The following is a 24818-nucleotide window of genomic DNA, read 5'->3' as shown; positions in this document are numbered from 1 at the left end:
TCTGCCAAAGTTAAAGCAACTGGTCCCTCGTGTTGTGCTTTGTATAATAATACCAAATGGTATTTACAAGCCAGGTAGAAGACACGATGCTGCAGTCGAACTATTTTGTTCGCGGTACATACCGACGCCATGTTAATTGTCAAGCGACTATCGATTTAAAGCCAACTAGGCTTATTTCGACGCATCATCAAGTCGTGATGTTTTTATGGTGTTTAGATGAGGCTCAAATTCGGGACATGTACCCCGCCAGGTCACGTTACCCTATCGTCTGGTGGCCATCCCGTTCCTGCTCGACCGCAGACGGGGACGCAGAGACGGGATGCAGAGACGGCTTTTGCAACCCCACCATCGAGAGGCCCAAACCAGAGCAAACCAGACCAAAGCATAGACTACCAACGACCAGGTCAGGGTTTAACGAAACACGATATTTACGATACCATAACGATACGATCTCGACGATAATACATTCTCCAACGCACACTAATATTACCCACTGCGCACCTGTCAACAACCAAGCCCGCGACTTCACAAAGCTGGGACATGGTCGCTCGTTGTTGAGCTACCTTCGTCAATAGCTTCTCTATATTTCTTTTTGCGCCCAGCATGATGGATGACTACGTGAGCGAGTCGGATAGCGACTATACAAGTTATTGGCGGGACTGGGTGAGTGCCTCCAGCAACTGTCGAACCGTGGAGACAACGCGCTCTTGTTATCGCTGTCCGCCATCGCCATATTGTTGTTGAACGGATAACGGCCATACAGAGGCGTGGGGCCACGGGGGTTCTCTTATTATCATCTTGGAATTTCATAGGCTAACCACGGATCTTTGCAGTTCATCTCATCGAGGGGTAACGAGTACTTTTGCGAAATCGACGAGGACTACCTTACGGATAGGTTCAACTTGACAGGCCTTAACACTGAAGTCCAGTACTATCAGTATGCGCTGGATCTCGTCACCGATGTCTTTGATCTCGAGTGCGACGATGAGATGCGCGAGGCCATCGAGAAGTCTGCGAGGCACCTTTATGGTCTTGTGCACGCCCGCTATATCGTTACAACAAGAGGCCTAACAAAAATGGTGCGTGCATCTTGGCTAGATATCAGGTACCACTTTGCTGACATACAAAAAAGCTTGACAAGTATAAGAAGGCTGAGTTTGGGAAATGCCCTCGTGTCATGTGCCACTCTCACCCCCTCCTCCCAATGGGCCTCTCTGATGTGCCCAACATGAAACCTGTTAAGCTCTACTGCGCTCGCTGCGAGGATATCTACAACCCCAAGTCCTCACGACACGCTGCTATCGACGGCGCCTACTTCGGCACGTCTTTCCACAACATCCTTTTCCAGGTGTATCCCGCCCTCATCCCAACCAAGAGCGTAGAACGCTACGTCCCTCGCGTGTACGGATTCAAAGTGCATGCTTCGGCCGCTTTGATTCGCTGGCAGAGCGCCAAGCGCGACGAAATGCGCCGTCGGCTTCGCAAGCTTGAGATCGACACTGGCTTCCGTGATGAAATGGAGGACGAAGAAGAAGACGACGAGGAGCTTGAATTCGAAGGTATAGATGGTCGTATGGCTGTTGTGGAAGGCCTTTAGGGGGCTCTGGTCTCATACCCTGAGGAGAGCGCTAGGATAGGTACTGGTGATAGAATCAGAGTCATACCGACTGGCACCAAAGACGATCCACATGAACGCTCAAATGGACATGAACGATGGACATGGACGAAACTCCCCTGAAAACATTCCTCGTATTCTAGCACTTATTTGGGGTTGTTGTTGAATGGACACGAATCTGCTTCTGCACAGGCATTCGCCGTCTCTCGAAGGCAACAAGAGCAGTTCTATTGTTTCTGAGGCTGTTGGTCGGGCTCTGGATTGGCGTTTGGCGGCAAGTCATACGGACTGGATTGGGCTGGTATAAACAACGAAGGAGTGTGAAATGGTTTTTTCTCTTGAATTACAGCTGTTCAATAAGAAGCGTATTTTTTTTTCCTTCCTGTTAATGCATTTGGTCATGAATCTTACTGATCGCCCGCCGGGTATAAACCCTTGCTCTGAAATGGCAAGCAATTATTTTAATGTCTCATTGATAGTCACGTTGGCTGTGGTTGGTATCAATCGGTCATTTCCTTGTTCGTGTCATGTCGTATCAAAAAATCAAGTGGTCTATCTGCCCGCAAGCTGTTCGCTTTCCATTCATTACAAACAAAAATTCAATGCTGACCGATATTCATAGGGGTCACCTTCTCCCTGGAACCTGAATATACCATCCATCTGAATTACATATACATACTCATACCATCACTGCATGTCTTGCTGTGAAGAAACACCTTGCTTAGACTGCGATATTCCGCGGTTCTAGACACGGTTCTCAGCATGATGGGCGTCACCGTACCGGTTTTCAGTGAACCGCTCATCAGGGAACCTGTTTTCTAGTCGATCAGAATCATCCATCCTCTGTAGCTCCACGTCTTGGAAGTTTTGGCTGGGTCTAGGCTCTTGGTCTGTATTCTGGCGAACATTCCGTTGAGCGAGGGCAGATGTCATGGGTGGGTATGATGTATCTCCAGAATGGCCCACGTCGCGTTGAGGAGAATATACGCCGAGCTCCTCGTCTGTACCAGCATAGCCTTGTCGTCCAACGCCTGCCCAGAACGCACGTTCATCGCTTCGAGGACCCCATGCCCAGCCTGCACCAGCACGAATAGGCAAATGATAATATCGGAACGCAAAAATGGAGGCAACCAGACCCATCAAGTAGCCGAAGAGAATATCAAAACCGTGGTGGCGACGGTCGTGCCAGCGCGAACCAGCAATGAAGATTGAGACACCAAAGGGGAGAAGGCCTAGAGCAAGGAGGTAAATCGGGGGCGCAGCAGCTTGGCGACGCAGAGATTGGACCTTGGCATTATCTTGTCCTGCGCGTTCCTTTGTAGGAACAGAAGAAAATGATCCATCTGGGCCGCGGGCGCGAGAGGGCTCGTAAGGATCGACGACAGAGCCGGTGTGGATTCGAGAGGGGAACGCCGCATGGCTGGCTGCTCCTGCCACGGCAGCAGCGGAGGGCATCACGAAGGGAATAGTAACTGCGAACTTGCTGGCCATGAAGAGCGAGGCGTAAATGAGGCCACCAGCGGCAGACGACGAGTGGCCGCTAGGGTATGAGCGGAAACCGTCGTCAATCTTGTACTTATCCGTCTGTTGGCAGATATCGGCCGAGACAAGCTGTCCTGTCATGCTCTGCCACTTGAAACCACCAACGACATACTTGTCGATGTTTTTCCAATCGGGATCGCAGCGGGCAAGGAGATCGGGTCGAGGCTTGCCAAACAGATTCTTCATAGAGCTTGTGAAGAACCATGACAGCGTCAGAGATAGGACGAGGCCGAGGACACCAACATGAAGCTCCCAGAGCTTGCGTTGCCAGATAAGAGTCTTTGGGGTACCCTTAGGTACAGTCGGGCCAGGAACGAATATGAGGGAAACGACGGCGACAATGACGAAAGGAACGCCAATGGCGAGGACGAACAAGAGGTAAGCGGGGACGAGTTCATGTTCGGCAAATGGATATCTTTAAACGACGTTAGCATTTTAGACAATTATCAAGAGATGAGAACATCCTACGTACGAGATATTAGGGTCAACAAGCGAGAATGGTCGTTTCGCAGGCGCAACTCGATCGAGCCAACCTCCGATACCAACAAAGACAAAGCAGATAATCCAGTCGAAGAGGTAGGACAAGATCAGTCGAATGGGGAAGCGACGGCCTCGCAAACCACCAGATAATGTTCCTAAACCCGAGTCGCCCATCTTGTAGTAGGAATGCATATTCTATCAAGAGAGAGGAGAAGATCGAGTGCCGAATCGGGGGGAGGAGGTTTATTTGAGGTTTGGGGCTTGTCGTCACACACTCAATTGAGCCCCCGTTTCCCGCTTCTGCGTGCACTTGAGAGCCAGAGGGTTTCCGGCTCCGTCTGCGTTGGGTCTGGGGAGGGCGTGTGGGCTTGCAGAGAGAGGTGTGTGTATGGAAGAGAACGAGAAGAGCGGCCAAGCGGCTAGTCCTAAGGAGGTGGGCTTAGGAGGAGCAGCAGTTTTGGCATGCGACAATAAGTCTGGAGTTCTAAATGACTTGGGCAAAGAAATGAAGGGATAATGGTTATGGGTATTGGGATGAAGTCTGGGGTATGAAGCACCAAAGGATGTTTTCAGTCGTCAAAGGAATCTCACTCGCCCGTCACTCTTATATCTTCGTTAATCGTTAATCTTGTACTTGATATCGATGTCAGATGGAAGCGAGCTTTTCTCCTGTTTGTTTGGACTGGCAGCGTTGGATTGATCTGCGGACGATTTTATCAGAAAATGGTCCTTTGGAAACTGATGTAAGAAATGAATGGGGCTGACGGCTTCGGTAATTGGAGGTTACGTGTACAGCGGCACTCCTAGCCTTAGGCCCTACCAGCTGGAGTCTGGGCAGGGGGCCAACACTACAGAATTGTTAGGAGAATTGTCTTTGAATTGGGGGGCCGGGGATCTTCTTTGGGGATCATGTACCGCTCAGAGGCAAGTGCTACAAGGCTTGTTTTCTATAGAACCTCCCGGTACTAGCTTAAATCATGAAAGATCTTCACTTTGAGACTCTTTGATGGTGTTTGACCATGCGCGCGCCTGTTTTCCTGAAGTACAGCTGCCGCTAGAGCGAGGCTATGACGAACCCCCTGTAGCACCAGTGGCGTGGATGGAGCCTCATTGGGGAAATGCTCGCGTGGTCCCGCTTATGATCCATTTCTCTCGGGGGCCTGTACGCGCATCGATTGCTATTTCTCAACTGACATCGGGGCACGAGGGGCCCGAGGACGGGATAACTTTTGTTTTATTCTAGCTCGCAGTGTTTCGGTACCTGCCTGTATCATGTCAGATCTGGCATTCAGTGAAAGCTGAATACCATCATGTGGTTCAAGTAAAATCTTCAAGCCCGCCTTTGTCTCCCTTCATTCAGGTAGGTTGATGATATGGGATTCTCAATCGAGGACAGAGCAAAGGAACAGGCGCTTCGTCAGGTGCTAGCAGCTGCCACCGTGCTCGGTGTCTCATTAGCCATGCCTTCGTCACGGTGGTCCATTAACAGTTCAATACCATCGGACAATCGTCACCCCCTTAGCCCCATCGGGCATTTTGGAATGCATGTAGGTACTCCGTACGTGCTAACCAATCCCTAGTACACGAAATATCCTAGTCAGTCATCCCGTCCTGCTCCTTTTTTACGGTCTTGTTTCCCTGAAAGTCATAACTCCATGACCTGGCTTGCCATGATCTGCGTTCATCTCTTCCCGAGCCTTCCCATCCAATTAGGTTTCGCGGATGAGAAATAACCTTAATTCTGTTACCCGCCTGCGACGTCAATGATAGAGCCAGTCTTCATCGGTGAAGCGAGAACAGAAAGCAAGGCAGAAAGATTGATTAACAATTGTTGGCTCTACAAGCCGCTGCTCACTTTGAAGCCTCCCTTTGGTTTGGTAGTTCAATATAATTTAGTAGTGTTGAACCTGTCAACGAGCCTTAGCTCTTGGCAGTAAAAAGACTCTGATTACGTTTCGTGGCTTTGTGAGGCTGTGCAAAGTACCTAGCCATGTGGGCTTGCCCTTGTACGGACAGCTCGTCCAAAAAACGGCATTTAATCGATTCTCCGCATAGGCACAAGACGAACTCATTGGCTCTTCCGTAAACAAAACGGCTATTCGGAATCTTGGGCGTGCAAGCTGAAGAGTAGAGCAGATGATATACAGCATATCGCGGCACGCAGCAATCAACCCTAAGTCGACATTTAGTCTCGGGGCGGGAACTTCTGTCCCATCGACTACCAAACAATTGCGTTCGGCTCAGTACTAGCTATCTCCACTCACTCAGCCTGAACCCTTTTTTTCGGTTGCAGCCAAAGGACCCTTGCGCCTTGAGAGTTGAGACTGCTGGGAGTCGGTGAAACACTATACCCTTGTTGAAACTCGAAAGGCCTTTGTCTGGTCAGAGATTGCAATAGCACACTCATTGTTCGATAGGTCCTGCTATATCGGCTGCTTTGAATAGGATCAGATCGTTTACAAGGGGAGGACGTTTGACTGTCTATCTTGAGGTTCTTGCATGAACTTGTCACCCAGGCTTCACCACCGCCAGCGGTTTACGGCCCGGTTCTAGGGATATCTATGATAAAAGGCTGTACTGACGTATGCATGAAACTAGCCTGTAACAATTCCACGTGTAATGTCAAATTGCCAAACATCAAATGATGGAATATATATGTTCCTACGTGGTTCTTTGATTAAGACGCCAATTGGGCCCTTATCTATAATGTCACATATGATACAATGCAGCGTCATAATATACAATGCACTGACGACCGAGTTCTTTCTCGGCCTGGCATGTGCTTTTCATCCAACGCATCAACTCATCACTCCTTTCCCTTAATTGGCCTTGTCTCGGCGCTTTCCGTTGTTTCGAGGTCGAGGTACCACAACCCACTTGTTTCTGTTGTGCTTACGTCGGGTCTTGTAACCACTCTTGGTCTGAAGACGGTGTTAGCATTGCTTCATATGTTTCGAGGCTTTTGGGTAGTCTTACGGGAACACCCCAAGGAGAGACAGGGTGACGATTACCCTTCGATTTACCTCTACCACCACCGTGAGGATGGTCGACTGTGTAATTCATGTCAGCAGCAGTCCTGCTAAGATGCGCCTATGCTCCTTACCCTTGTTCATGGCAACACCACGGACGGTAGGTCGAATGTTGAGCCACCGGCTTCGTCCAGCCTTGCCCAGCTGGCGATAGTGGTGGTGAATGTTGCTAGCAACGCCGATGGTCGCACAAGCGTCCTTGCTCACTCGTCGAACTTCACCGCTCTGGAGTCTAACCTCAACGTACTTGCCGGTCATGACCCTAGTACCGTCGTCTTTCGTCTCCTCGTTCTTGTTGACAACCACAGCTGAGGTGCCAGCACTACGACAAAATACGGCGCCACGTCTAGCTGCGGACCCCACAGCAAATACTGTAGTCCCAACAGGAATCATGTGCATAGGTAGACAATTACCACGGAAGGCAGTCTTCGCAGCTAGAATACCGGGATCGATAATACCGCCCATGCTGTCAAGTAGATCTTGAGGAATACCGGCACGGTAGCTGTGGACAATATCCCCAGACCTCAAACCATCAGCGGCAAGAATATAAGTGTGACGTCCGGTAGCCTTCTCAGTGACGAGAGCAATGTGCGCACTCCGTCCTGGGTCGTATTCAATGCGTTCCACCAGGTGAGGTCCTGGTCGGTTGCGGAGGAAGTCAACCGTTCTTATTCTTCTCTTTGCACCACCACCTCGGTGTCGCACGGTGATTCTACCAGACACATTTCGGCCACCCTTTGCTTGGCCCTTCTTAGGGAATGTTAAGGGAAGGAAAGGTCGTCCTTTCCAGAGATGATCGTTGATAGGTCGCTTGAGATGTCTCACACCAGGCGTTCGGGGCTTATAGACTCGCAAGATAGCAGATTGACTCTCGGGGTTCTCAGCGAGTTCTTTCGGGCTGGCGGTGGTCTCGTTAGAACGTCTGATAGTTGCATATGTCCGAGGCAGCGATCGGTTCAGAGCCATGCGCAAAGCGCTCTGCCGCGCAGCAGCAAATTGAAGGCCGGACTGAAGCATTGTCGGTCTCGGGTGTTTCAAGTGTTGGAATACTAGCAGTTGGTCTTCATCGGAGTCGGTTCGTGTGGTTGTATGGTTTAATATTAACTCAGAGGGGAAGGCAATGACTTTCCCCAACGACGGTCGCTAGAGGGCAGATCGGGCGGGCTATCAATATTAAATGCTTCCTGGTAGCTCAAACGATCTCTAGCTAGTAGCAAGAGACGAATTGGGGAATCCAGGACCGTCAAAAAAGAAGCCGACTATCGCCAATTGTGCTGTTGGTGTCGTTCGAGATGTTCAAATTTCATCGGATGATGAACAACTTTGTGCCGGAGGGACAATATCTGAGCCACATGACAAAACTGCACCGCCACATGCAGCCGCCACAAACGCCCTCACGTAGCTCCCACATGGCTCGTGCTTCGTGAACAACCTCAACCCGCGACGAGGTTGGGCCAATGAGATTGAACTCGAAGGCGGTTGGCCGGCGGTTGCTAGGGCGGCAGTCCCACAAAAACACAGTCTTGAGCCGGAAGTAGTACGTAGCTTTTCCAAGGTTCCAGGTTGCCAGCAGCTTTCGCGACTTGACCTGGATGCAGGCGCGTTTTGTACTGATCTCATCCATCCCGCCCCTCCATACTAAATGTCGAGACCCATCCACCGTCGTCCGTTTACCTTGACCTGGCTCTCTCTTCTTTTGATATTCAAGTTTGTAACTGTGCCTCTCGTCTCTACCGTCTCTTTTACGTTCATCCTTGTTCGACCATCGGGATATTGCCATTTGTTCAGGATTTTCCTTCATCCTACCATTCTCATTATCATCCGTCTGATATCAAGCATCTCTGCTGAATTGTCCAGCCCTACTCGACTTTTTTCCGCACCTACTGCACCTCACGCCGCAGTATTCAATTTTTCGCGCGTTTCTATACGTCCTCGAAAAATAGCCAAGCTATTGCATCACCCCTGCTCCTAACGAGCTCCAATCCTTTTCTTTCGAGTGGGACATCACGCTTGGAAGCCTGACGTACCTAGAGCAACGAAGAGCAACGCGACTTGTCTAGCCGCGTACGGGTACGTACCCACCTTGGTGGATCTCCACAACTCATCTTCCTTACCCGCTCGTCAAAACACTTCTATCGTCCTCACAACCACAACCGTTCTTGAACATAAACATCGTCTCCGCCCAAAGTTGCCCATTGCTCCTGTCCTTTTACCTCTTGTTTACTTCCTTCGCCAACAACCTTCTATTTCGGGCTGGGTCACCCTCGACTAACATACAGCATCAGTCATCGCTCCATCTATCACGACTCACAACATTCCTTTCACGGTGTTTTCACCAGGCTTGACCCAAAGGTTGGTAGCCGAATTCCTCTTCTGATTTGACTGTCTCAGCAACTCGAATGCTGTTTGTCTATATCCTTTCGTGATCTCAGCCATCTTTTCTTTTCATGTTTCTCATTCGACGCGTTGACTAACTGAACTGTTCCAGCACTACCCCCTTGTAAATATTACACCGATCAACAACTAGATAGCCAAGATGCCTCCAGTAAGTGCTCAGACGCGACCGAGAGGCTTGGGTTCCTCCCCTGATCAGCCATTCTAACTTGAGTAGCAGGCTCGGGCCACTCGTACGCGCCTCGCCGGCAACGAGAACGACGAGAACAGCAGCACGACGCGTCTTACAAGAGCCCAAGCTGCCGCTCTCAAGGTTGATGAGCTATCAATGCCTGCTAAGGCTGCCCTGCAAACAAAGAAGTCCACAGTCAACGGTACCGCCGCCAGTAACACGCGGAAACGCGCTGCATTGGGCGATGTCAGTAATGTAGGAAAGGTCGATGGTGTTGCTGGAAAGAAGGCCAAGGGACTGGTCTCCAAGGCTGCTCAGCCCACCGGTATTGAGAAGAAGACCGCGCGTCCTACCACAAGAACTGCTCTCGGCTCGAAGCCTACCAACTCCAAGACTCAGTCCGGTTCCGGTACCATAAACAAGCGAAAGGTTGCAACAGATACCGCCAACACCAAGATAAAAGCTCCCGTCAACGAAAATGAGCATCCTTCCAAAAAGCAGCATCTTATTCCTGAGGAGCGTGAACGATCAGAGACACCAGTCGAGGTTGAAGTCGAGAAGCCTGAGGTCTCTCTGGACAAGGCTGAGGTACAAGATGCACCTTTCGAGTACCCTCCTGGCGTCAAGGACTTGGACAGCGAGGATCTAGAAGATCCTCTTATGGTTGCCGAGTATGCCAATGAGATCTTTGAGTACTTGCGCGATCTTGAGTGCAAGTCGATTCCCAATCCTCAATATATGTCTCATCAGGACGAGCTCGAATGGAAGACGCGTGGTATCTTGGTCGACTGGCTCGTTGAGGTCCATACCCGTTTCCATCTACTCCCCGAAACCCTCTTCCTCGCCGTCAATCTCATTGATCGCTTCCTATCCGAAAAGGTTGTCCAGCTTGACCGTCTCCAGCTTGTGGGAATCACTGCCATGTTTATCGCTTCTAAGTACGAAGAGGTCCTCTCTCCTCACGTCGAGAACTTCAAGCGCATTGCCGACGATGGCTTTACTGAGGCCGAGATTCTGAGTGCTGAGCGATTTATTCTGAGCACTCTCAACTATGATCTCAGCTACCCCAACCCTATGAACTTCCTCCGCCGTGTCTCCAAGGCAGACAATTACGATATCCAGTCTCGAACCATTGGAAAGTACCTTATGGAGATTGGCCTGCTGGATCATCGATTCATGGCCTACCGACCTAGTCACATTGCCGCCGGTGCCATGTATTTAGCACGACTGATGCTTGACCGTGGCGAATGGGTACGTGAAATCCACATTCTTGATGTGGCAACTACTAATCGATCTACAGGATGAGACGCTTTCTTACTACGCTGGTTACACTGAGGACGAGATCGAGCCTGTCGTTCACCTCATGGTTGACTACCTCGCTCGCCCTGTCACTCATGAAGCATTTTTCAAGAAGTATGCTAGCAAGAAGTTCTTGAAGGGTATGTATCTCTCCTAGCGCGCCATGAATAGCCAGCTGACAAATGACAAAGCTTCGATCCTTGCCCGCCAATGGGCAAAGAAAAATGCTGTTCTATTTGGCATCACCGACGTTCATCTGAGCCTTGATGAGCTATCATAGGCACTTTCAAGCCACCACTTTTTATGGCACATGTTATTCGATATTCTGAAGAACAGGATACTCGGCTAGCGGTTGGATTCAGCTACACCGCCGCCTCACGACGTTAATAGATCACCGACGCCCTTTGATAAACCTTCTGGGCCATCATGATACCACACATTCCACTGTCGATACTCGAGCGAGTATGCTATGAAAAGCACTTGCCGTATTGGTCTGGATTCATATTCTCACTGTCTGATATTACGGACAGCATCTGCAATTTTTTGTTTGCGATTGTCTGGTTTTTGCACATTTCCCAAAGCATGCTTTTCGTCTTCATACATGGCGCATGGAGTCACTGGCGAAGGAAGTTAGGGGCTTGGTTCGGCTGGTTGGAGTTGGCTGTGCAGACGGCCTATTCACGGGGCACTGGACGGGGAGTAATGGAACCTGTACGACACGGGCCATGGGGTAGCGGGTGCAAGCTGAGCTTGACATCTGGCGGTCTGGCGATGTTTCTCAATGACTGGAGTAAGAGAACTCGATACGGCTCTTGTGCATCTCGGCTACCGTCGTGAAAAGGGCTTGTGATAGAAAATTGTACATATACCATGACCGGATTACGGAAAGAGCCCAGGGAGGCAGGAATGAAGTTTTACATTTCACGAATACTTGGACCACTGTGGATGATTGTGGGCAGGGCCTTGGATGGTTACAGTGGGTAAATTCGCGTGCTATCGGCTGCCTGCCTAGGTACGGACGGATAGAGCTGGATGTTTACGCAGAACATGATTAATGTCGAAACGGTTGCCGTTGGAGACGGCATCCATAAACATGGTTTTTAATGCACTAGCCTGGACTCGGCTCTCACTGTCGGGTCGCGTCAGGCCCACCAAAGGGTCAGAGACACGCTCCTTTAGGCCTGTGGCTGGTGTGATCCGCACTAACCTTGACGGGATGCTCTCCAATCACCAGTAAACACCATCCAGCACCAAGCTTCAAAGACATTCCAACCTCCACTAACTGTAACTATAAGCCACTTAATCCACTTAATCCAGGTGCTCAAGCTGTCGCATATGTTGAGCGGCAACATAGCTGCTGCCAATTGAGTGAGCATTGGACCTCACAACGAACAAGTTCACACCTGTCCGTCGAATAACATGGCACCGGTCCTTCGAGCAAGACAGAGCTTATCAAAGGATAAGTTCTCTAGTTACTTTGGCAACCTCAGAAGTCAGCCCTACAACGACCCCAATAACTCGCGGGGCTCGAATCCCCATAGGTATGTGTTATCTGACCAGGGGGCCTATTCTCTTATCCCTCTTACTGATTTTGATGGTGAAGCTTGCGATGCATCGCGTGGAATCCGCTCGGGACTCTAGTAGCAACGGGGTCGTCAGAGAAAACCCTCAGAGTGTGTAAGTTGATCAAGTCTGCGGGCCTGTCCGGCCACTAGGGCGAAGCTGAATGAGATAGGGAACCCTGAAAAGCCTCATGTGAAGTTTTCAACGGAGCTCAAGGGCCACTCGGCATCTGTTGAGAAGGTCGCATTCAACCCAACAAAAGATGCAGAGCTTTGCAGTGTGAGCAGTGACGGCGTGGTCAAGTTCTGGGACGTGAGGACAAAAGCATGCTTCAATGAGGTCAAAGGACTTGGGGACGCTTTTACTCTTGTCTGGGCACCAGATGGAAACACGCTTCTCGTTGGGAACAAGGCAGATACCATCTTCGTTCTGTCGCCATCTCAGTCGACGCCTCTCAGCACGCATCAGCAGTCCGTTCAGACCAACCAGATCGCATTCTGCTGGAGCGGTGAGAAGATCTTCCTCACGACAGCTGAAGGACGTATCCGAGTCTTGTCGTACCCTGGATTTGAACCTGTATTACAGAGCAAACATGGAGAAGAGACGGGCGAGTTTGAGCTCAATGGACATACTTCTTCGTGTCTGACTGCTGATCTACAGCCTACGGGGCGGTATCTGGCGACGGGAGGCTCAGACTCAATTATTGCATTGTGGGATACAACAGACTGGATCTGCCAGCGAACAATTACGAGGATGGTCGGGCCAGTGAAGAGCCTCAGTGCGTTCCTTTGATATCGATTTATAGTGGATTCGCTAACCTTTTTGACTTCAGGCTTTACGTTTGATGGTAGTTTTGTTGTCGGTGGAAGTGATGAAGGTAAAAATTTCTTTCCCCATGTTTTGGGGTGCTTTTGCTAATTTGTTTTTTTGGTAGGATCTGGCCTGGAAGTATCGCATGTCGAGACGGGAGAGCATGTCCACACGTTCAAGACAGCGGGTGCTTGCCCAGTAGTTGCTTGGGCTCCAACACGGTATTGCCTTGCATATAGTGATTTGGGCATTTTGCGGATCGTGGGCGTCGATGTTGATAGGAAATAAGACATATAACCCCTTAGTCACGTTTAAGTAAATAATATGAGTGTCTATAGCGGCCCTTGGAAGCCCTCACTTCTGCAAAAGCAATTGGTACTGTATAGAATATTTCGTCGTCAGCATGCAACCCGTCATAGGCCAGCCTTACTTGTTTCTTATGAAGCTCTTGATAGGTTTAGGTCGTGTGTAAGACGGGCTAAATAAGGACCGGCACATCCACGTATGGCCTCGCTATGTGGAAAAGCGGGATGAGCCAAGGCAAATCCGGTCAATGTAGACGAAGAGCATTTGAGGTCATCGTGGCCCAGAGACTGCATGATGGGGGCCTGGTCCTGCTGATGTGCTGCTCATGGATGACAGTCAGTTACAATGGGAAATGTATATCTTCACTCAGAACGCTATGCAATGTGTTTATATCAAGCTCATCCAAGATAGATAGCTTCCGGGTTATACATCTAGTATGTTTGCTATGATATGTGATACTGGGAGGTATCGGAAACAATAGAACGTGCTGTACCTGACAAGAAGGAAACATGCATGCCCGTGTGAGAATAGACGTTGTGTATCATGGCCTCTAGTACTATAGTCAAGTCTTGATTCTTCAACCAAGGGAATAGTTGGGAATTGACCATGACTGTTAGGTGTTAGGGTAATTAAAGTTCCCGCGATGTTTACAGTTGATTGTTTCTTTATTATGTCTGTATGAATTCAGTGCTTGTAATGATTAGGTTTCAGTTAACTCTAAACGTGCAGTGGCTAAGTTGTCACCAACGGTTAACCGAGATGCTGAGGAAGTATTGTCGTTGTTGAATTGTGGAATTGAGTAACTCTATTTGTGTTTTGCGATCTCATACGAGTACGAGTGCTGTTTCTGGCTTTCTTATTGACACAAAATGTTGATATCATTCTTCTCAAGGTTGACGATGATATTTATTCAAGTCGGCCGCCCGCCGACATAAATGGCTGCCACTAGAAGAGCGGAAACAAGCGAAGTGTGTGGCTGTGTTAACCTAGAGGACATATGATATCTGCAAGTAATCGTGGATGTTGGCGATATAAGTTCAAGAGATGTGGTAATAACTTCTTGATGACGAATACAGTCATCTTCAGTACTTGGGGATTTTCGTCGAAAATCTCGAGATCAATATTTAATGCTAATTTCCTTTGCACTTGGGTTGTGGAAACAAACTGAGGGATAACCTAAATGCGAATTGCTACTGTACTATGTAAGTCTCAATGCTATTATTAATCCTCATGCACAACGACCTCCAACCTTGCAAGACTGACGGTACAGTACAAAAGACACTACAACTGTGCAGTACCTCACTGGCCACCTCTGAAAGCCAGCGACATCTTATAGGCGCGCCAGGCAGCCAAGGTGTATCGCGGCAAGCACCCCTCACACGCAAGCTACCTGATAACCGTGGAGCCGTTGGCTGCCATTAGAGGGTAAGAGACTCTAGTAGGCTCTAGTTGTTCCCCACCTTCCATCCGACGACTCCCTCAAGGGTTCCCACCTGCCTCCGTCTTTAACCCCGTAACCTTACCTTACTCACGGTGGTGAGCTCGAATCCCATCGCTCCATGCTCCGTATTGCCGTTTCTTTGGTCCAACACCAACACATTATCTTCCGGACTTTATCAGTGTCGGTCTTCCCTCCTGATTTCCACTTCTGTTATCGCACTCTTAAATATCCGGATCTCTCTCCGGGAGGTGCGGACCCCTACGACCGTGTCATTCAGCCCGTCCAGCATTTCTTATCCCCGCCGTCTGATCAATCGGTTTGCGACACCAACCCTCCGATATCAACAAACACAGCCTTCCAGATAGTCCCCCATGCCGGACTCAAATGAGAAGGGAGCTGGCACCACCGGCAACAAACGTCCACGAAGCGACGACGCCGATGGGGACGAAACAGCGCCTCAGCAGGAAATACCCGATAATGCGAGCGTTCCCAAGCCAAAACGGCTGGCATGTATGATATGTCGGAAGCGCAAGCTCAAGTGCGATGGAGTCAGGCCTAGCTGCAGTACCTGCTCCCGTCTTGGTCACACTTGCGCCTACGACGAACAGCGGAGGAAGAGTGGTCCTAAGCGTGGTTACGTCAAGGCTCTGGAGGAGCGACTGAGTGAGCCTCTTCCCGACATACTATCAACTATTGGGTTTACTGACATGCCGCGCCTTTACAGAACAAGTCGAAACGTTGCTGAAAACCCAGGAACCTCCGCAGAATATTCCAAAGAACATCAATGTTGCAATGTCTGGACCGCCTCAGACAACATCCCCTGCGAATCTTAATATCTCAAATGCGCCTATAAACCTTACTGGGGATCATAGTATGGACCAACACTGGAACTTCACCGATAAATCGCCACAGCAAGGAGCCATGGACGACTTCAATTTCAATGCCAGTCTAGATATGGGCATGAACAATGTTGGTGGTACTTTCACATGGGAAATGATTGGTTTGGGTCTCGAGGAGCCTCTGCCTCCCCAAGAAACCATTGACGAGCTTCACCAGATTTATTTCGAGAAGGTTCATCCGTCTATTCCCATGATTCACAAATACCGTTACCTTGCCGCCATGAATCTGTATGTTGTTTCCTCATACTGTGGAAAAACTAAAATGTCTAACCAGTTATCACAGCGCTCCGAACCAAAGGCCACCGGTTTGTCTGCGGTATGCCATGTGGACTCTTGCATGTACCATAACAGATAAATATGCAGATCTGAAAGATCTCTTCTACCGTAGAGCGCGGAAGTATGTTGAAGCGGATTACGTCAAGGGTTATGGAGAACACATGATCTCTATTGCTCACTGTCAGACACATACTCTGCTGGCCTCTTATGAAATGAAGATGATGTATTTTCCCCGGGCCTGGATCAACACTGGCTCTGCCATCCGCCTGGCTCAAATGTATGTACTCCCTGAGTGGCGCCCCTTTTCCTTACTGACCATTGTAGGACTGGTCTCCATAGACTGGACGGAACGGGCCTCGACGTCAAGCAATGCCTTGCACCACCGAAGGATTGGACAGAACGAGAGGAACGACGTCGAACATTCTGGATGGCTTTCTGTCAAGACCGGTATGCTAGTATTGGCACGGGCTGGCCCATGACCATTGACGAACGCGACATCATGACCAATCTCCCTGCTTCAGAAGATGCCTTCATCATGAGCAAACCTGAGCAGACACAGTCGCTATCAGAATGCACTAGCCCCATGGGTGCAGGTAAGCTGTCGCCGTTTGGAGGTATCGTGCTCATGGCCTGCCTGTTTGGCAGAAATTTGGTACATCTGCACCGTCCTGATGCCGATGACCTTGACAACGACCTGAATGGTCCGTTCTGGAAACGACACCGCCAGATGGACAATATTCTCCTCAACACATCCCTTTGTCTTCCTCCCCAACTCAAGCTTCCCACTGGTTTGTCGAATCCTAACATTGTCTTCACAAATATGAGCATCCATACCTCGACCATCTGTCTGCATCAAGCCGCTATCTTCAAAGCGGAGAAGAACAACTTGCCCGCGTCGGTCAGTGCCGAAAGCAAAGTTAGATGCATCACAGCTGCCAACGAGATTGCCAGCATCATGCGCATGATTTCCCATATGGATCTCTCAACAGTAAGTGTTGCCAGCTATCATCCACTAGCAGAGATTCTAATATGCTATTAGGTAAACCCGTTCATCTCCTTCTGCCTATACGTATCGGCGCGAGTATTTGTACAGTACCTTAAGAGTCGACCGGACGACAGCCAAACGGCAGACTCACTTCGCTTCTTGCTCTCTGCAATGAACGCGTTGAAACGCAGGAATCCATTGACTGAGTCGTTCCTCGTTCAGCTCGATGTCGACCTCGAAGCACTTGCACTGAGAATCCCCAAGCTGAAGACAGCCTTCCCACGCAACAACGATGGTGTATGTTGGCCCCACGCCGTTTCTCCTCGAATAACACTAACGTCGCAAAGCCTACCAATCCAGGAGCGCCCAGAGGTGCTAGGTGTGATAACCCGGAAGGAATGCAGGGCATAGCAGCATATCGTAATGAATGCAACTATATGCAACCCTCGACAGGTGACGGAAACCAACCGGATCTTGTTGAGCCTAATCATAGCGTACCAGATATCACAACTGCTGAAGAGAGCTTCGCTACGCAGGCTTGGATGTCGTCTGACCAACAATTACCCATTCTTACACCTAGCTCAGGGGCGACATTCGAAAAGACTGGATCTGGCAGTCGAACGATGTCTGGTTTTGGCGATGTAACAGGTGATAGCCAAGATGCTTCAGGATCACCTGATGGATTGACATCAAATCGACCTACACCAAATTCGAGCTCAGGATCTGACCAACGGAACCATCTGGCCCCTGGACAGCTGAACGGATCCGGACACAACTCTTTCAACGCGAGCCCAATGTCGCCGAATCAGACTTTGATGAACCCGAGTGTTCTCGATGGGAGCACACAAGGATTCTTTTCAGACACAGCTGGATTTACGATGCCGACCAGCCTTGACCAGAGTGGAGGTTTTTCAATGCCTGATGGCTGGGGAGACATTCAAGGACAATCAGGGATACCACAAGTTGGCGAGGGCGTCTTACGGGCCTTGATGAATATGGGACCAATGGACGCCATGGATTTGGGAACATGGGAAACAAAGGATACCTGAATTCGGTGAAGAGGGAAATATTGCAGGCGGGATTGTTGGGCAAGCAAAACATGGCATCGAGAGCCTAGCCGGGATCCAACAATTATCATAAAACGAAAGAGAAGGAGGTGAACACACCACAGATCAGAATTGGCACCAGGGGCGTTTATACGGGACAAACATATCGGCAACTTTGTACACTATGGGTTGGGAGTCTCATGGAGGACTTACCATGTATGTTTTGAGTAATTCTGAAGGATACCCGGGTTCTAATGACAATGAAACACCACTATCACGACCATAATAGGTGCAGGGAAGGAGAAGAGCTGCGTTATTGGATACCGGCGTGCCGATGTTGTCCATGCTCTCAAGGCGATCCTGCTGGGCATAGTATTAATCAATTCAAGAGCCACGCCCGGTTAGCTCAATCGGTAGAGCGTGAGACTCTTACGAGTACGCGATCTCAAGGTTGCGGGTTCGACCCCCGCATCGGGCTGTTCCTATAATACGATTGCGAGCGATTTGCGAGGCTTTCATTTTTTGTCGGGGTTTTCAAAGGTTCCATCTTTGCGGCTTTCTTTTGTCTTAAGTGGAGATATCGTTAGATATTGTAGTATGGTCCGTGCATGATTGGTGGGGCGTTTGCCTTGTTGCTTCTTCTGGTATGTAGCTGCAGCTCAATAACACCGTGCCCCTCTTTCAAGCAATGACCCAGGCAACATCTTAAAGCAGCAACAGAAGCGTCAGAAAGTGCCACCAAGAGGAATTTATCGTGCCCACCGAGGGACGAATCTTACAGTGGAGTTTTTTTTTTTTCTCATCATCGCCGTGGCTGTACTAGGACGGAGACCCACTGTCATGGCAGCTCCGCACACCCCGCCTCCGGGCTCCGCCTCCGCCTCCGGGCCGGGACTATCCGCAACGTTCTCAACTCCGGGTCTGCCACCGGATTATCGCGATGCGCTTGGGCTTGATCTGCATGGATATGTGGCTCCCAGTATCGAAGAGGCTTATCATATCCATGCTTTGCACAATGGCGCTGCTATCGCGACGCCAGCAACCCCTGGCCAATTTGGTATACTCGCGCCGATAGCAGTGTCGGTGCCTGTTATGGAAACACCAGTCGATGGAATATTCAGTGTGCAGAATAATGCTCACAGGCAGGAGGTTGGAAGATCAAATGGCCACTTGAGCAGTAAGATTATTGTTGATCCCCCGGATCTGGAGATGTGGCGGAATAAGCTGTTCAACGTGGACGAGACGATAGTTCTTACACATGAAGAGTAAAGAAGCCCCCCTCAATCCGTGATGGAATTTCCAGTCCTTAACGGTCTTAGGTTCGAGACATATTTTCCTCATGTAGACAACGTCTACTCCCATCGTTCGACACAGCGTTATAAGCGCAAGCCGTTCATCTCACACTACTGGGACTGTCGTATGAAAGGCCGTCCTCCAGGAACACCCAAATCCGATGACCCCAATAAGAAGAAACGAAAGCGAAATGCGCGCCAGCGCGATCTATGTGATGTCAAGATAAAAATTACAGAGCACTTCCCGGGGGCTCGACTGGGCCTTGATAACACCAGTGGTCTTGACGTAAGTCTGGCAGGACAGCGATTGTGGACAATACAGAGAGTCAATGGCAATGGAGGTAATGGAAAGGGAGACGGTGTGGCTGGGCCACATAAGCATACGCTTGAAAGGAGTGACGAGATAAAGAAGAATAGTGTGCAGAGGTATTTGGCAAACCAAGGGGGTGTGAAAAAGGACAAGGAGAAGGTCCAGGTAAGCCATATCCATGACGCCAATTCTGAAGAAAAGGAGTTCCTAATATGGGGAATTCTTGAAAAGGCTCCTCTGAAAGCCACAGGAGCTGCACTACTCACAGCTAGAAAACACGCGAAGGAGAATGAAATCAAGCTCTACGCGGCATGTTTCTGGTATGTCGAACTCATACTCAAATACAGTCACATTTCCATGTACACTAACCGCAAAAGTCCATTCTCTCAACGTATTTGGATCGCTCTGGAGGCAAAAGGCATGCCCTACCAGTACTGCGAAACAGATGCCTTCCGTCACCCAACCCAACCCCTCCTTGCTGACCCTAATGGCTGTGTGCCAACCATAGCACATAGCGACTGGTCATGTTCGAATAGTGCTGTCATATTAGAATATGTGAGTCTCGTCTCCTAGTTGCTGGTTTGTGATATTGATGAGGTCCGTAGCTTGAAGATCTCGGCCAAGGAACACCGATGCTTCCGGTAGATTCAAGATTGAAAGCCAATTGCCGTTTCTGGATTGACCATGTAAGATACATCCCACTATAGAATCAGAGGCGACGCTGACCTCATGGAGATCAACCGTCATATCGTCCCGAACTTCTTCAAACTCCTCCAATATCAAGACCCGGCTCTTGGAGATGAAGCAAGAGTTAGTTTACAGGGCAGTATAGATACTCTTGTCGAAGCTGCAGACAAAAAGGTAGTTGATCCTTAGCTCTCGGTACATCACCTGTGACCGATATACTGACTCCAATTCATCATAGGGCCCGTATTTTCTTGGGCGAAGCATGTCTCTGGTCGATATACATCTAGCACCTTTTGCTCTTCGATTCTATAGGACTCCGATCCCTGGGAATATACCGTCTTCCCCGCCTGGATCACGCTGGGCGCGATGGCTGGATGCTATCGAGGGAGATAGGAGCGTGCGAGCCACAACCAGCAACCACGTGTTATACAGTGAGACACTAGATGCCTTGATAAAACAACATGGGCGCCATCAAATTCAAGAGGCTACACATCGATAGTGAGCCCCTAGCAATGCCTGAAATTCCCGGTACATTGGAAAGATTGGTATGAAATATCGACCGGAGCAGTAGGATGTACCTTTTCCAGGCGTATTCCGGTTGCGGTTAAGGGGTATCTATTTCATTATGAATATTTATATGGAAAGCATAGCGCCTGGCGAGGGCGCATAGCGCCGCAAATATGTGATAATTACAGTTCAAATTGCCATGAGGCCTCTATATAGTACCATCTGGCACAGAGGGATCGCTTCTCATGGACCCTCTCTTCCTCCTCTTGATAGCATCCCACTTCTCCTCTATCGTCACTAGCTCGCCCCCAAGTCGTGCTTTGACTCTTCCTTCACCAAGCTCCTCGAGCGTTTTGGACTCGAGGTAACTCTTACCATCGTACTCGACGCGACGTTGGGAATCAGGTAGGTATGCCCAGGAGAAGATGGCACCCACAGCAGCCACAGACCCAAATAGGAGAAAGATGAGTCCTTGCCTGTTTTCTGCTTGATATGACTGGTTTATTCCGTACACCACCAGAACAGCAACGAGACTGCCTAGCTTCCCTGCAGCAGCTGAGATTCCGTGGCACAGACAACGATAGCAGGTCGGGAAGATTTCGGCTGGTATGATAAATGTTAATGTGTTGGCGCCTGGTAATCCATGGTTAGTTCTGGACATGCGGAACAGAGAGCGTGTCAACTTACCAAAGTTGAACATGAAGTGACAGATGGCTACAAACACCACTGTGGCCGGGGCACCTTTTTGTTGATGGACGCCATAGTAGACGCATCCAGTGATGACGAAGAACCCAGCTAGAACGAGGAAGGATGCCGTGAGCCACTGACGTCGAGGGATGCGGTTGGCAAATATGACGAAGCAAGCGCTGCCTGCAATCGATGCAAGCGAGACGGTCAAGAGATATTGCTTTGTTTGCTCGATAAGCACGTCGTAGATGGTGTTGCAGGGGTGCGTTGCGTCGGTCGACCAAACTGGAAGTCCATCGGTGGCCCAATCCGGTACTGTCGAATTTCCCCCGCGAAGTGATGATGTCCAACACTCGAGGGAGTCGTCAATCTTGGTCGGCGTGGTAGTCGCCCACATCGTCGACAGAGTGCCTCTATTATCGAGGCTCATGCCATAGAACGAAACGTCCAAGAAAAACCATGTTGCCGCCGTGCCCAGTAGATATGCCCAGTTCCCATCGCGGATGAAGTAGTTGTGGAGGTCCTCTCTCGAAAACTGCACCGGCATCGGCTGCTGCGAGCTACTAGCAAGATGCATACCATCTCCAAGACCATTTGTGCGATATGAAGGTGCAACATGGTTCCCATCGGGCGAGGTAGTCTGATATGTTGTCGGTGCTTGATTTTGAACGAATTGGCTCATCGGGAACGAGTTTTGTCCGCCAACACCGCCACTCATAGAGCGCCCGTTGACACCTCCGCTGGGGAAGGCTTCTAACCCAGCACCTTGCGGAGCACCGTAGATTCTTTGAGTATTTGCTAGAGCCATCCTCGGCTTATTCCTGACCTCAAGGCTGTAAATACCACAGTCGAACAGGAAGAAGCGGAAGATGATGGCTAGTAGTGCAGGGACGGCACCTGACCCGATCACAATGCGCCAGACGCCGTCCAATGCCTTTTTGCATTCCTCTTCATGCAACCTATCGAGTCCGCAACGCATTCCTTGGAGGTTGTGACTTCGCTCGAAGCCGAGGAGGACAAACAGACCGACCAACTGGGCCAGTGCCTGGCCGATGGGCTGCATCATGAAAACGGACGAGAGCATAGTAGCGCGAGATTGTGTACTGGACCATTCCGACGTGATTACAGCGCTGAGCGGGTATTCGGCTCCGATTCCTATGGTGTTTGTTAGCATCCAAGTTTTGTCATTCATGGTTGGAAGCCAGAGGTTGCTCAGGATTCACGCACCAATGCCCATGACAAAACGCCACCAGATGAACAGGCCGAGAAAAGAAAGATCATTGTAGCCATGGCTGCTCGTGGCGACTCCAATCGTAGAAACAATAACCAGGACGAGCTCAACGCCATAGAGGCGAGTTCGACCATAGCGATCCGCAAGGTAGCCAAAGAGGATCTGACCAACGACGGATCCCAAGAGCGTAAAGAAGTTAATCAGTAGACCCGACCATTCCGGACCATTGGGCCAGTATACAAATGCGATAGAAGCGAGGATTACATTTGTTGAGAAAAGATTATAGCTATTCACGAGTTAGGACGTCGTTGTGCAGAAGTGACGAGGAGAAAGCTCACGAATCTGTTAAAAAGCCAGAGGCGCAAACACCCCAGATGCGAAAGTTCCATGAGTTTAAATCAAGCTCGTAGCGTAATTGTTGACGATCCTGTTATGCCAGAACCGCTGTTAGTCCACAACATCAGGATCATCGAGATACAGGAGGGAGCCTTATGTACGTGGCACACTGATGGCCACGCTTGATGGATAGATATGTAGGTAGGTAGGCAAACGATCAACGAGAGACGCATTGACTTACCTGTGCATCCTGCGATGGCAGAGCAGAACTGTCAGAGCCCAAAAACCCGCGGTTTTGGCGCAAAGGATATCTCGAGAGAATAGACATGATTCGCGACGGGGATGAGCAGCAGTCGCAAAAGTTCCAGTTCGGTTCAGTTCAGAGGGGGTGGTCTGAGAACTCCTTTCGGGCAAACTGATCCAAAAGAGCCCGATGGGCAAATTACAAGACAATTACTGGGATTGCGGACAAGCAAGGTCCAGAAAGGAAGAGGAGAGGATTGCAATTCTCATGGCCGTGCTTCCATTCAGCGGGAGTACAGCAAGAATAGAGAAACAGAATATGCCGTTGTCAAGTCAGAATCAGAGCAGGCCGCGAGCTATGAATGAATGAATGAATGGGTGTGGGATGCCATCGCAAAACTGTGTGGCAGGCGGTTTAAAGAAGGACTGTGTGCTGTGCCAAGCGCGCGCCGCAACGATGAATTGCTTTGAGCTGACGGACCCTTGGCTAAGGCACGCTTGGCTTCACTTGGCAGAGCCCTTCGAAGATTAACTTAATTACCCTTGTAGAAGCGCGACCGGAGCCTGGGTACCGACGTACGCGGATTAGAGATCGTTGGCGCTCCAAGTGTCTCAGTATTGAGCTGAACAAAACGTCTCCGAGGGACCAGCTTCGATAGGTCAGCGGTGCCAAGAAAACCAATACAGCACCATGCAAGTTAATTGTCTGGAGAAGGGCGACGATCTTTTGAGCAGCAGAAACACAAATGACTTGCTTCAGCGACTGTTTAAGGGTCCCTTGTCAGCCAGACTTGGTAGCCCGTGTGGGTACAGAATTGTCCGACTTGTGAAGGGCAATAAATGCCTTGAAGGATAACCCAAGGGGGGGGGGGGGGCACCTCTGCCCTGAGTCTGGAACCACTGTGGCTTATAGACTTGCATTGAGTTAACCGTTTAAGACAACGGAAGAAGGCATTGGCATCTTGAAAGAGGCACGTGGTGTTGAAGCTTGGTCGGCAGGGCGTGGGGGGATTTGATGTCGCGAAGACGTGGTTTACATAATCATCTTTAATTGAAGGTGAAGTAGAAGCGATTCGATACTTACTGTTGCTCATGACAGATGCACTTCAAGGGAGACGGCGCTGTACTCTACACCTTACTTTACTTTACTTTACATACCCATGCTGTACCTTGACTAGTGCCTCGCTGAATCAATCTGGATCCAACTACGGAGTATGGAGTGCTGCAACCCAATTCCATGGTTCGGGGAATGCAGTAGATCGACGTTGCGACCCTCAGCGCAGAAGATCTAAGCCGTTATTGCACATATCCATAGTCTTAACCGTCTTGATATGATTTATCTCAACTCAAAGAGGAAGGAAGGATATCTTTATATCATGGGGAGCAGGTCATTCTCGGAACGTGACAGGGCAAATGGTGATTCCAAGGTTATATAACTCGATGAGCATATCGAAAACTCACATGCCAAACGTTTCTTTACTTACACCACGAAACGACTTCCAGCCCCGACTGCAATTGAAGGATCGCTGAGCGTGCCGAAGCGTGGCTCTTCCACTCTTCACCAGACCATTATCGAAACATGCATCTCCATTACTGTGCAAAAACTCCAAGCGATGCCATCACGCTCAGAGTAACTAAGACTCATTGGAGGCTCCAACACCAGCTGAG

The 24818-nt window shown here is 49.7% G+C and overlaps 9 protein-coding genes and 1 non-coding gene across 29 annotated transcripts; 6 read left to right on the top strand and 4 right to left on the bottom strand.

Moving 5' to 3' along the window:
- The first annotated feature begins 273 nt into the window (after window positions 1-273).
- On the top strand, window positions 274-2177 carry FOIG_00562 (casein kinase II subunit beta-2). Of its 2 annotated transcripts, XM_031196807.1 has the most exons (3): window positions 274-663; window positions 834-1079; window positions 1133-2177. In XM_031196807.1, the coding sequence occupies exons 1-3, from the start codon at window positions 604-606 to the stop codon at window positions 1595-1597; spliced, it is 771 nt and encodes a 256-aa protein (XP_031072574.1). In that variant the 5' UTR covers window positions 274-603; the 3' UTR covers window positions 1598-2177. The 2 variants fall into 2 exon arrangements, with proteins under 2 accessions (XP_031072574.1, XP_031072575.1); XM_031196808.1 differs by having other exon boundaries at window positions 274-1079.
- On the bottom strand, window positions 2064-4671 carry FOIG_00561 (uncharacterized protein). Of its 2 annotated transcripts, XM_031196806.1 has the most exons (3): window positions 4553-4608; window positions 3630-4485; window positions 2064-3572 (listed from the first exon to the last, which is right to left on the bottom strand). In XM_031196806.1, exons 2-3 carry the CDS (start codon window positions 3827-3829, stop codon window positions 2360-2362), a joined length of 1413 nt encoding a protein of 470 aa, XP_031072573.1. In that variant the 5' UTR covers window positions 3830-4485; window positions 4553-4608; the 3' UTR covers window positions 2064-2359. The 2 variants fall into 2 exon arrangements, with proteins under 2 accessions (XP_031072573.1, XP_031072572.1); XM_031196805.1 differs by having other exon boundaries at window positions 3630-4671.
- A 1785-nt stretch (window positions 4672-6456) lies between these two features.
- Window positions 6457-7683, bottom strand: FOIG_00560 (50S ribosomal protein L2; the record flags this gene model as incomplete). The annotated part of the gene is made up of 3 exons (XM_031196804.1): window positions 6457-6558; window positions 6614-6687; window positions 6741-7683. The coding sequence occupies 3 exons, from the start codon at window positions 7681-7683 to the stop codon at window positions 6457-6459; spliced, it is 1119 nt and encodes a 372-aa protein (XP_031072571.1).
- Window positions 7684-7969: 286 nt separating this feature from the next.
- On the bottom strand, window positions 7970-8290 carry FOIG_00559 (uncharacterized protein; the record flags this gene model as incomplete). The annotated part of the gene is made up of 1 exon (XM_031196803.1): window positions 7970-8290. The coding sequence occupies one exon, from the start codon at window positions 8288-8290 to the stop codon at window positions 7970-7972; it is 321 nt and encodes a 106-aa protein (XP_031072570.1).
- On the top strand, window positions 8252-11696 carry FOIG_00558 (cyclin B). Of its 12 annotated transcripts, none has more exons than XM_031196791.1 (6): window positions 8252-8736; window positions 8952-9018; window positions 9155-9211; window positions 9278-10483; window positions 10533-10671; window positions 10723-11696. In XM_031196791.1, the coding sequence occupies exons 3-6, from the start codon at window positions 9203-9205 to the stop codon at window positions 10809-10811; spliced, it is 1443 nt and encodes a 480-aa protein (XP_031072558.1). In that variant the 5' UTR covers window positions 8252-8736; window positions 8952-9018; window positions 9155-9202; the 3' UTR covers window positions 10812-11696. The 12 variants fall into 12 exon arrangements, with proteins under 12 accessions (XP_031072558.1, XP_031072559.1, XP_031072564.1 ...); XM_031196797.1 differs by having other exon boundaries at window positions 8303-8736; window positions 9281-10483; window positions 10723-11642; XM_031196792.1 differs by lacking the exon at window positions 8952-9018 and having other exon boundaries at window positions 8286-8736; window positions 10723-11654.
- Window positions 11697-11713: 17 nt separating this feature from the next.
- Window positions 11714-13323, top strand: FOIG_00557 (uncharacterized protein). Of its 3 annotated transcripts, XM_031196788.1 has the most exons (5): window positions 11714-12072; window positions 12135-12208; window positions 12267-12872; window positions 12927-12971; window positions 13029-13323. In XM_031196788.1, exons 1-5 carry the CDS (start codon window positions 11951-11953, stop codon window positions 13190-13192), a joined length of 1011 nt encoding a protein of 336 aa, XP_031072555.1. In that variant the 5' UTR covers window positions 11714-11950; the 3' UTR covers window positions 13193-13323. The 3 variants fall into 3 exon arrangements, with proteins under 3 accessions (XP_031072555.1, XP_031072557.1, XP_031072556.1); XM_031196790.1 differs by having other exon boundaries at window positions 12267-12971; XM_031196789.1 differs by having other exon boundaries at window positions 12927-13245.
- A 1168-nt stretch (window positions 13324-14491) lies between these two features.
- On the top strand, window positions 14492-18503 carry FOIG_00555 (uncharacterized protein). Its single transcript, XM_031196787.1, has 6 exons — window positions 14492-15314; window positions 15376-15778; window positions 15834-16103; window positions 16151-16814; window positions 16866-17108; window positions 17159-18503. Exons 1-6 carry the CDS (start codon window positions 15023-15025, stop codon window positions 17858-17860), a joined length of 2574 nt encoding a protein of 857 aa, XP_031072554.1. The 5' UTR covers window positions 14492-15022; the 3' UTR covers window positions 17861-18503.
- Window positions 18253-18335, top strand: FOIG_00556. The gene has a single exon. It is a non-coding gene; the product is annotated as a tRNA-Lys (tRNA).
- Window positions 18504-18543: 40 nt separating the features above from the next.
- On the top strand, window positions 18544-21208 carry FOIG_00554 (uncharacterized protein). Its single transcript, XM_031196786.1, has 6 exons — window positions 18544-19122; window positions 19177-19779; window positions 19837-20014; window positions 20065-20145; window positions 20195-20320; window positions 20385-21208. The coding sequence occupies exons 1-6, from the start codon at window positions 18698-18700 to the stop codon at window positions 20643-20645; spliced, it is 1674 nt and encodes a 557-aa protein (XP_031072553.1). The 5' UTR covers window positions 18544-18697; the 3' UTR covers window positions 20646-21208.
- FOIG_00553 (uncharacterized protein) lies at window positions 20381-23985 on the bottom strand. 5 transcript variants are annotated; one of them, XM_031196782.1, is made up of 6 exons: window positions 23731-23774; window positions 23149-23669; window positions 22910-22998; window positions 22568-22857; window positions 21341-22495; window positions 20536-21286 (listed from the first exon to the last, which is right to left on the bottom strand). In XM_031196782.1, the coding sequence occupies exons 2-6, from the start codon at window positions 23233-23235 to the stop codon at window positions 20862-20864; spliced, it is 2046 nt and encodes a 681-aa protein (XP_031072549.1). In that variant the 5' UTR covers window positions 23236-23669; window positions 23731-23774; the 3' UTR covers window positions 20536-20861. The 5 variants fall into 5 exon arrangements, with proteins under 5 accessions (XP_031072548.1, XP_031072552.1, XP_031072551.1 ...); XM_031196781.1 differs by having other exon boundaries at window positions 20381-21286; window positions 23149-23985; XM_031196785.1 differs by having other exon boundaries at window positions 20381-21286; window positions 22910-23968.
- Window positions 23986-24818: the final 833 nt, after the last annotated feature.

This window comes from Fusarium odoratissimum, assembly GCF_000260195.1.
Source record: "Fusarium odoratissimum NRRL 54006 unplaced genomic scaffold supercont1.1, whole genome shotgun sequence".
NCBI lineage: Eukaryota > Fungi > Ascomycota > Sordariomycetes > Hypocreales > Nectriaceae > Fusarium > Fusarium odoratissimum.
This window is presented reverse-complemented; position numbering and strand designations above follow the sequence as displayed.

Bases quoted from the DNA above. Each gene is read 5' to 3' on its own strand.
- FOIG_00554 (XM_031196786.1), top strand. From the start codon at position 18,698: ATGGCAGCTCCGCACACCCCGCCTCCGGGCTCCGCCTCCGCCTCCGGG. The intron at 20,146-20,194 runs GTAAGATACATC...GACCTCATGGAG, and splicing joins GCCGTTTCTGGATTGACCAT to ATCAACCGTCATATCGTCCC. The intron at 20,321-20,384 runs GTAGTTGATCCT...AATTCATCATAG, and splicing joins TCGAAGCTGCAGACAAAAAG to GGCCCGTATTTTCTTGGGCG.
- FOIG_00561 (XM_031196805.1), bottom strand. From the start codon at position 3,829: ATGCATTCCTACTACAAGATGGGCGACTCGGGTTTAGGAACATTATCT. The intron at 3,573-3,629 runs GTACGTAGGATG...CGTCGTTTAAAG, and splicing joins CTTGTTGACCCTAATATCTC to ATATCCATTTGCCGAACATG.
- FOIG_00562 (XM_031196807.1), top strand. From the start codon at position 604: ATGATGGATGACTACGTGAGCGAGTCGGATAGCGACTATACAAGTTAT. The intron at 664-833 runs GTGAGTGCCTCC...GGATCTTTGCAG, and splicing joins CAAGTTATTGGCGGGACTGG to TTCATCTCATCGAGGGGTAA. The intron at 1,080-1,132 runs GTGCGTGCATCT...CATACAAAAAAG, and splicing joins CAAGAGGCCTAACAAAAATG to CTTGACAAGTATAAGAAGGC.
- FOIG_00553 (XM_031196781.1), bottom strand. From the start codon at position 23,235: ATGTCTATTCTCTCGAGATATCCTTTGCGCCAAAACCGCGGGTTTTTG. The intron at 22,999-23,148 runs GTAAGTCAATGC...CTGGCATAACAG, and splicing joins TGCCATCGCAGGATGCACAG to GATCGTCAACAATTACGCTA. The intron at 22,858-22,909 runs GTGAGCTTTCTC...ACTCGTGAATAG, and splicing joins TCTGGCTTTTTAACAGATTC to CTATAATCTTTTCTCAACAA.
- FOIG_00558 (XM_031196791.1), top strand. The intron at 10,484-10,532 runs GTACGTGAAATC...ATCGATCTACAG, and splicing joins TGCTTGACCGTGGCGAATGG to GATGAGACGCTTTCTTACTA. The intron at 10,672-10,722 runs GTATGTATCTCT...CAAATGACAAAG, and splicing joins TAGCAAGAAGTTCTTGAAGG to CTTCGATCCTTGCCCGCCAA.
- FOIG_00555 (XM_031196787.1), top strand. From the start codon at position 15,023: ATGCCGGACTCAAATGAGAAGGGAGCTGGCACCACCGGCAACAAACGT. The intron at 16,815-16,865 runs GTAAGTGTTGCC...ATATGCTATTAG, and splicing joins CCCATATGGATCTCTCAACA to GTAAACCCGTTCATCTCCTT. The intron at 17,109-17,158 runs GTATGTTGGCCC...AACGTCGCAAAG, and splicing joins TCCCACGCAACAACGATGGT to CCTACCAATCCAGGAGCGCC.
- FOIG_00557 (XM_031196788.1), top strand. From the start codon at position 11,951: ATGGCACCGGTCCTTCGAGCAAGACAGAGCTTATCAAAGGATAAGTTC. The intron at 12,073-12,134 runs GTATGTGTTATC...TTGATGGTGAAG, and splicing joins CGGGGCTCGAATCCCCATAG to CTTGCGATGCATCGCGTGGA. The intron at 12,209-12,266 runs GTAAGTTGATCA...TGAATGAGATAG, and splicing joins AGAGAAAACCCTCAGAGTGT to GGAACCCTGAAAAGCCTCAT.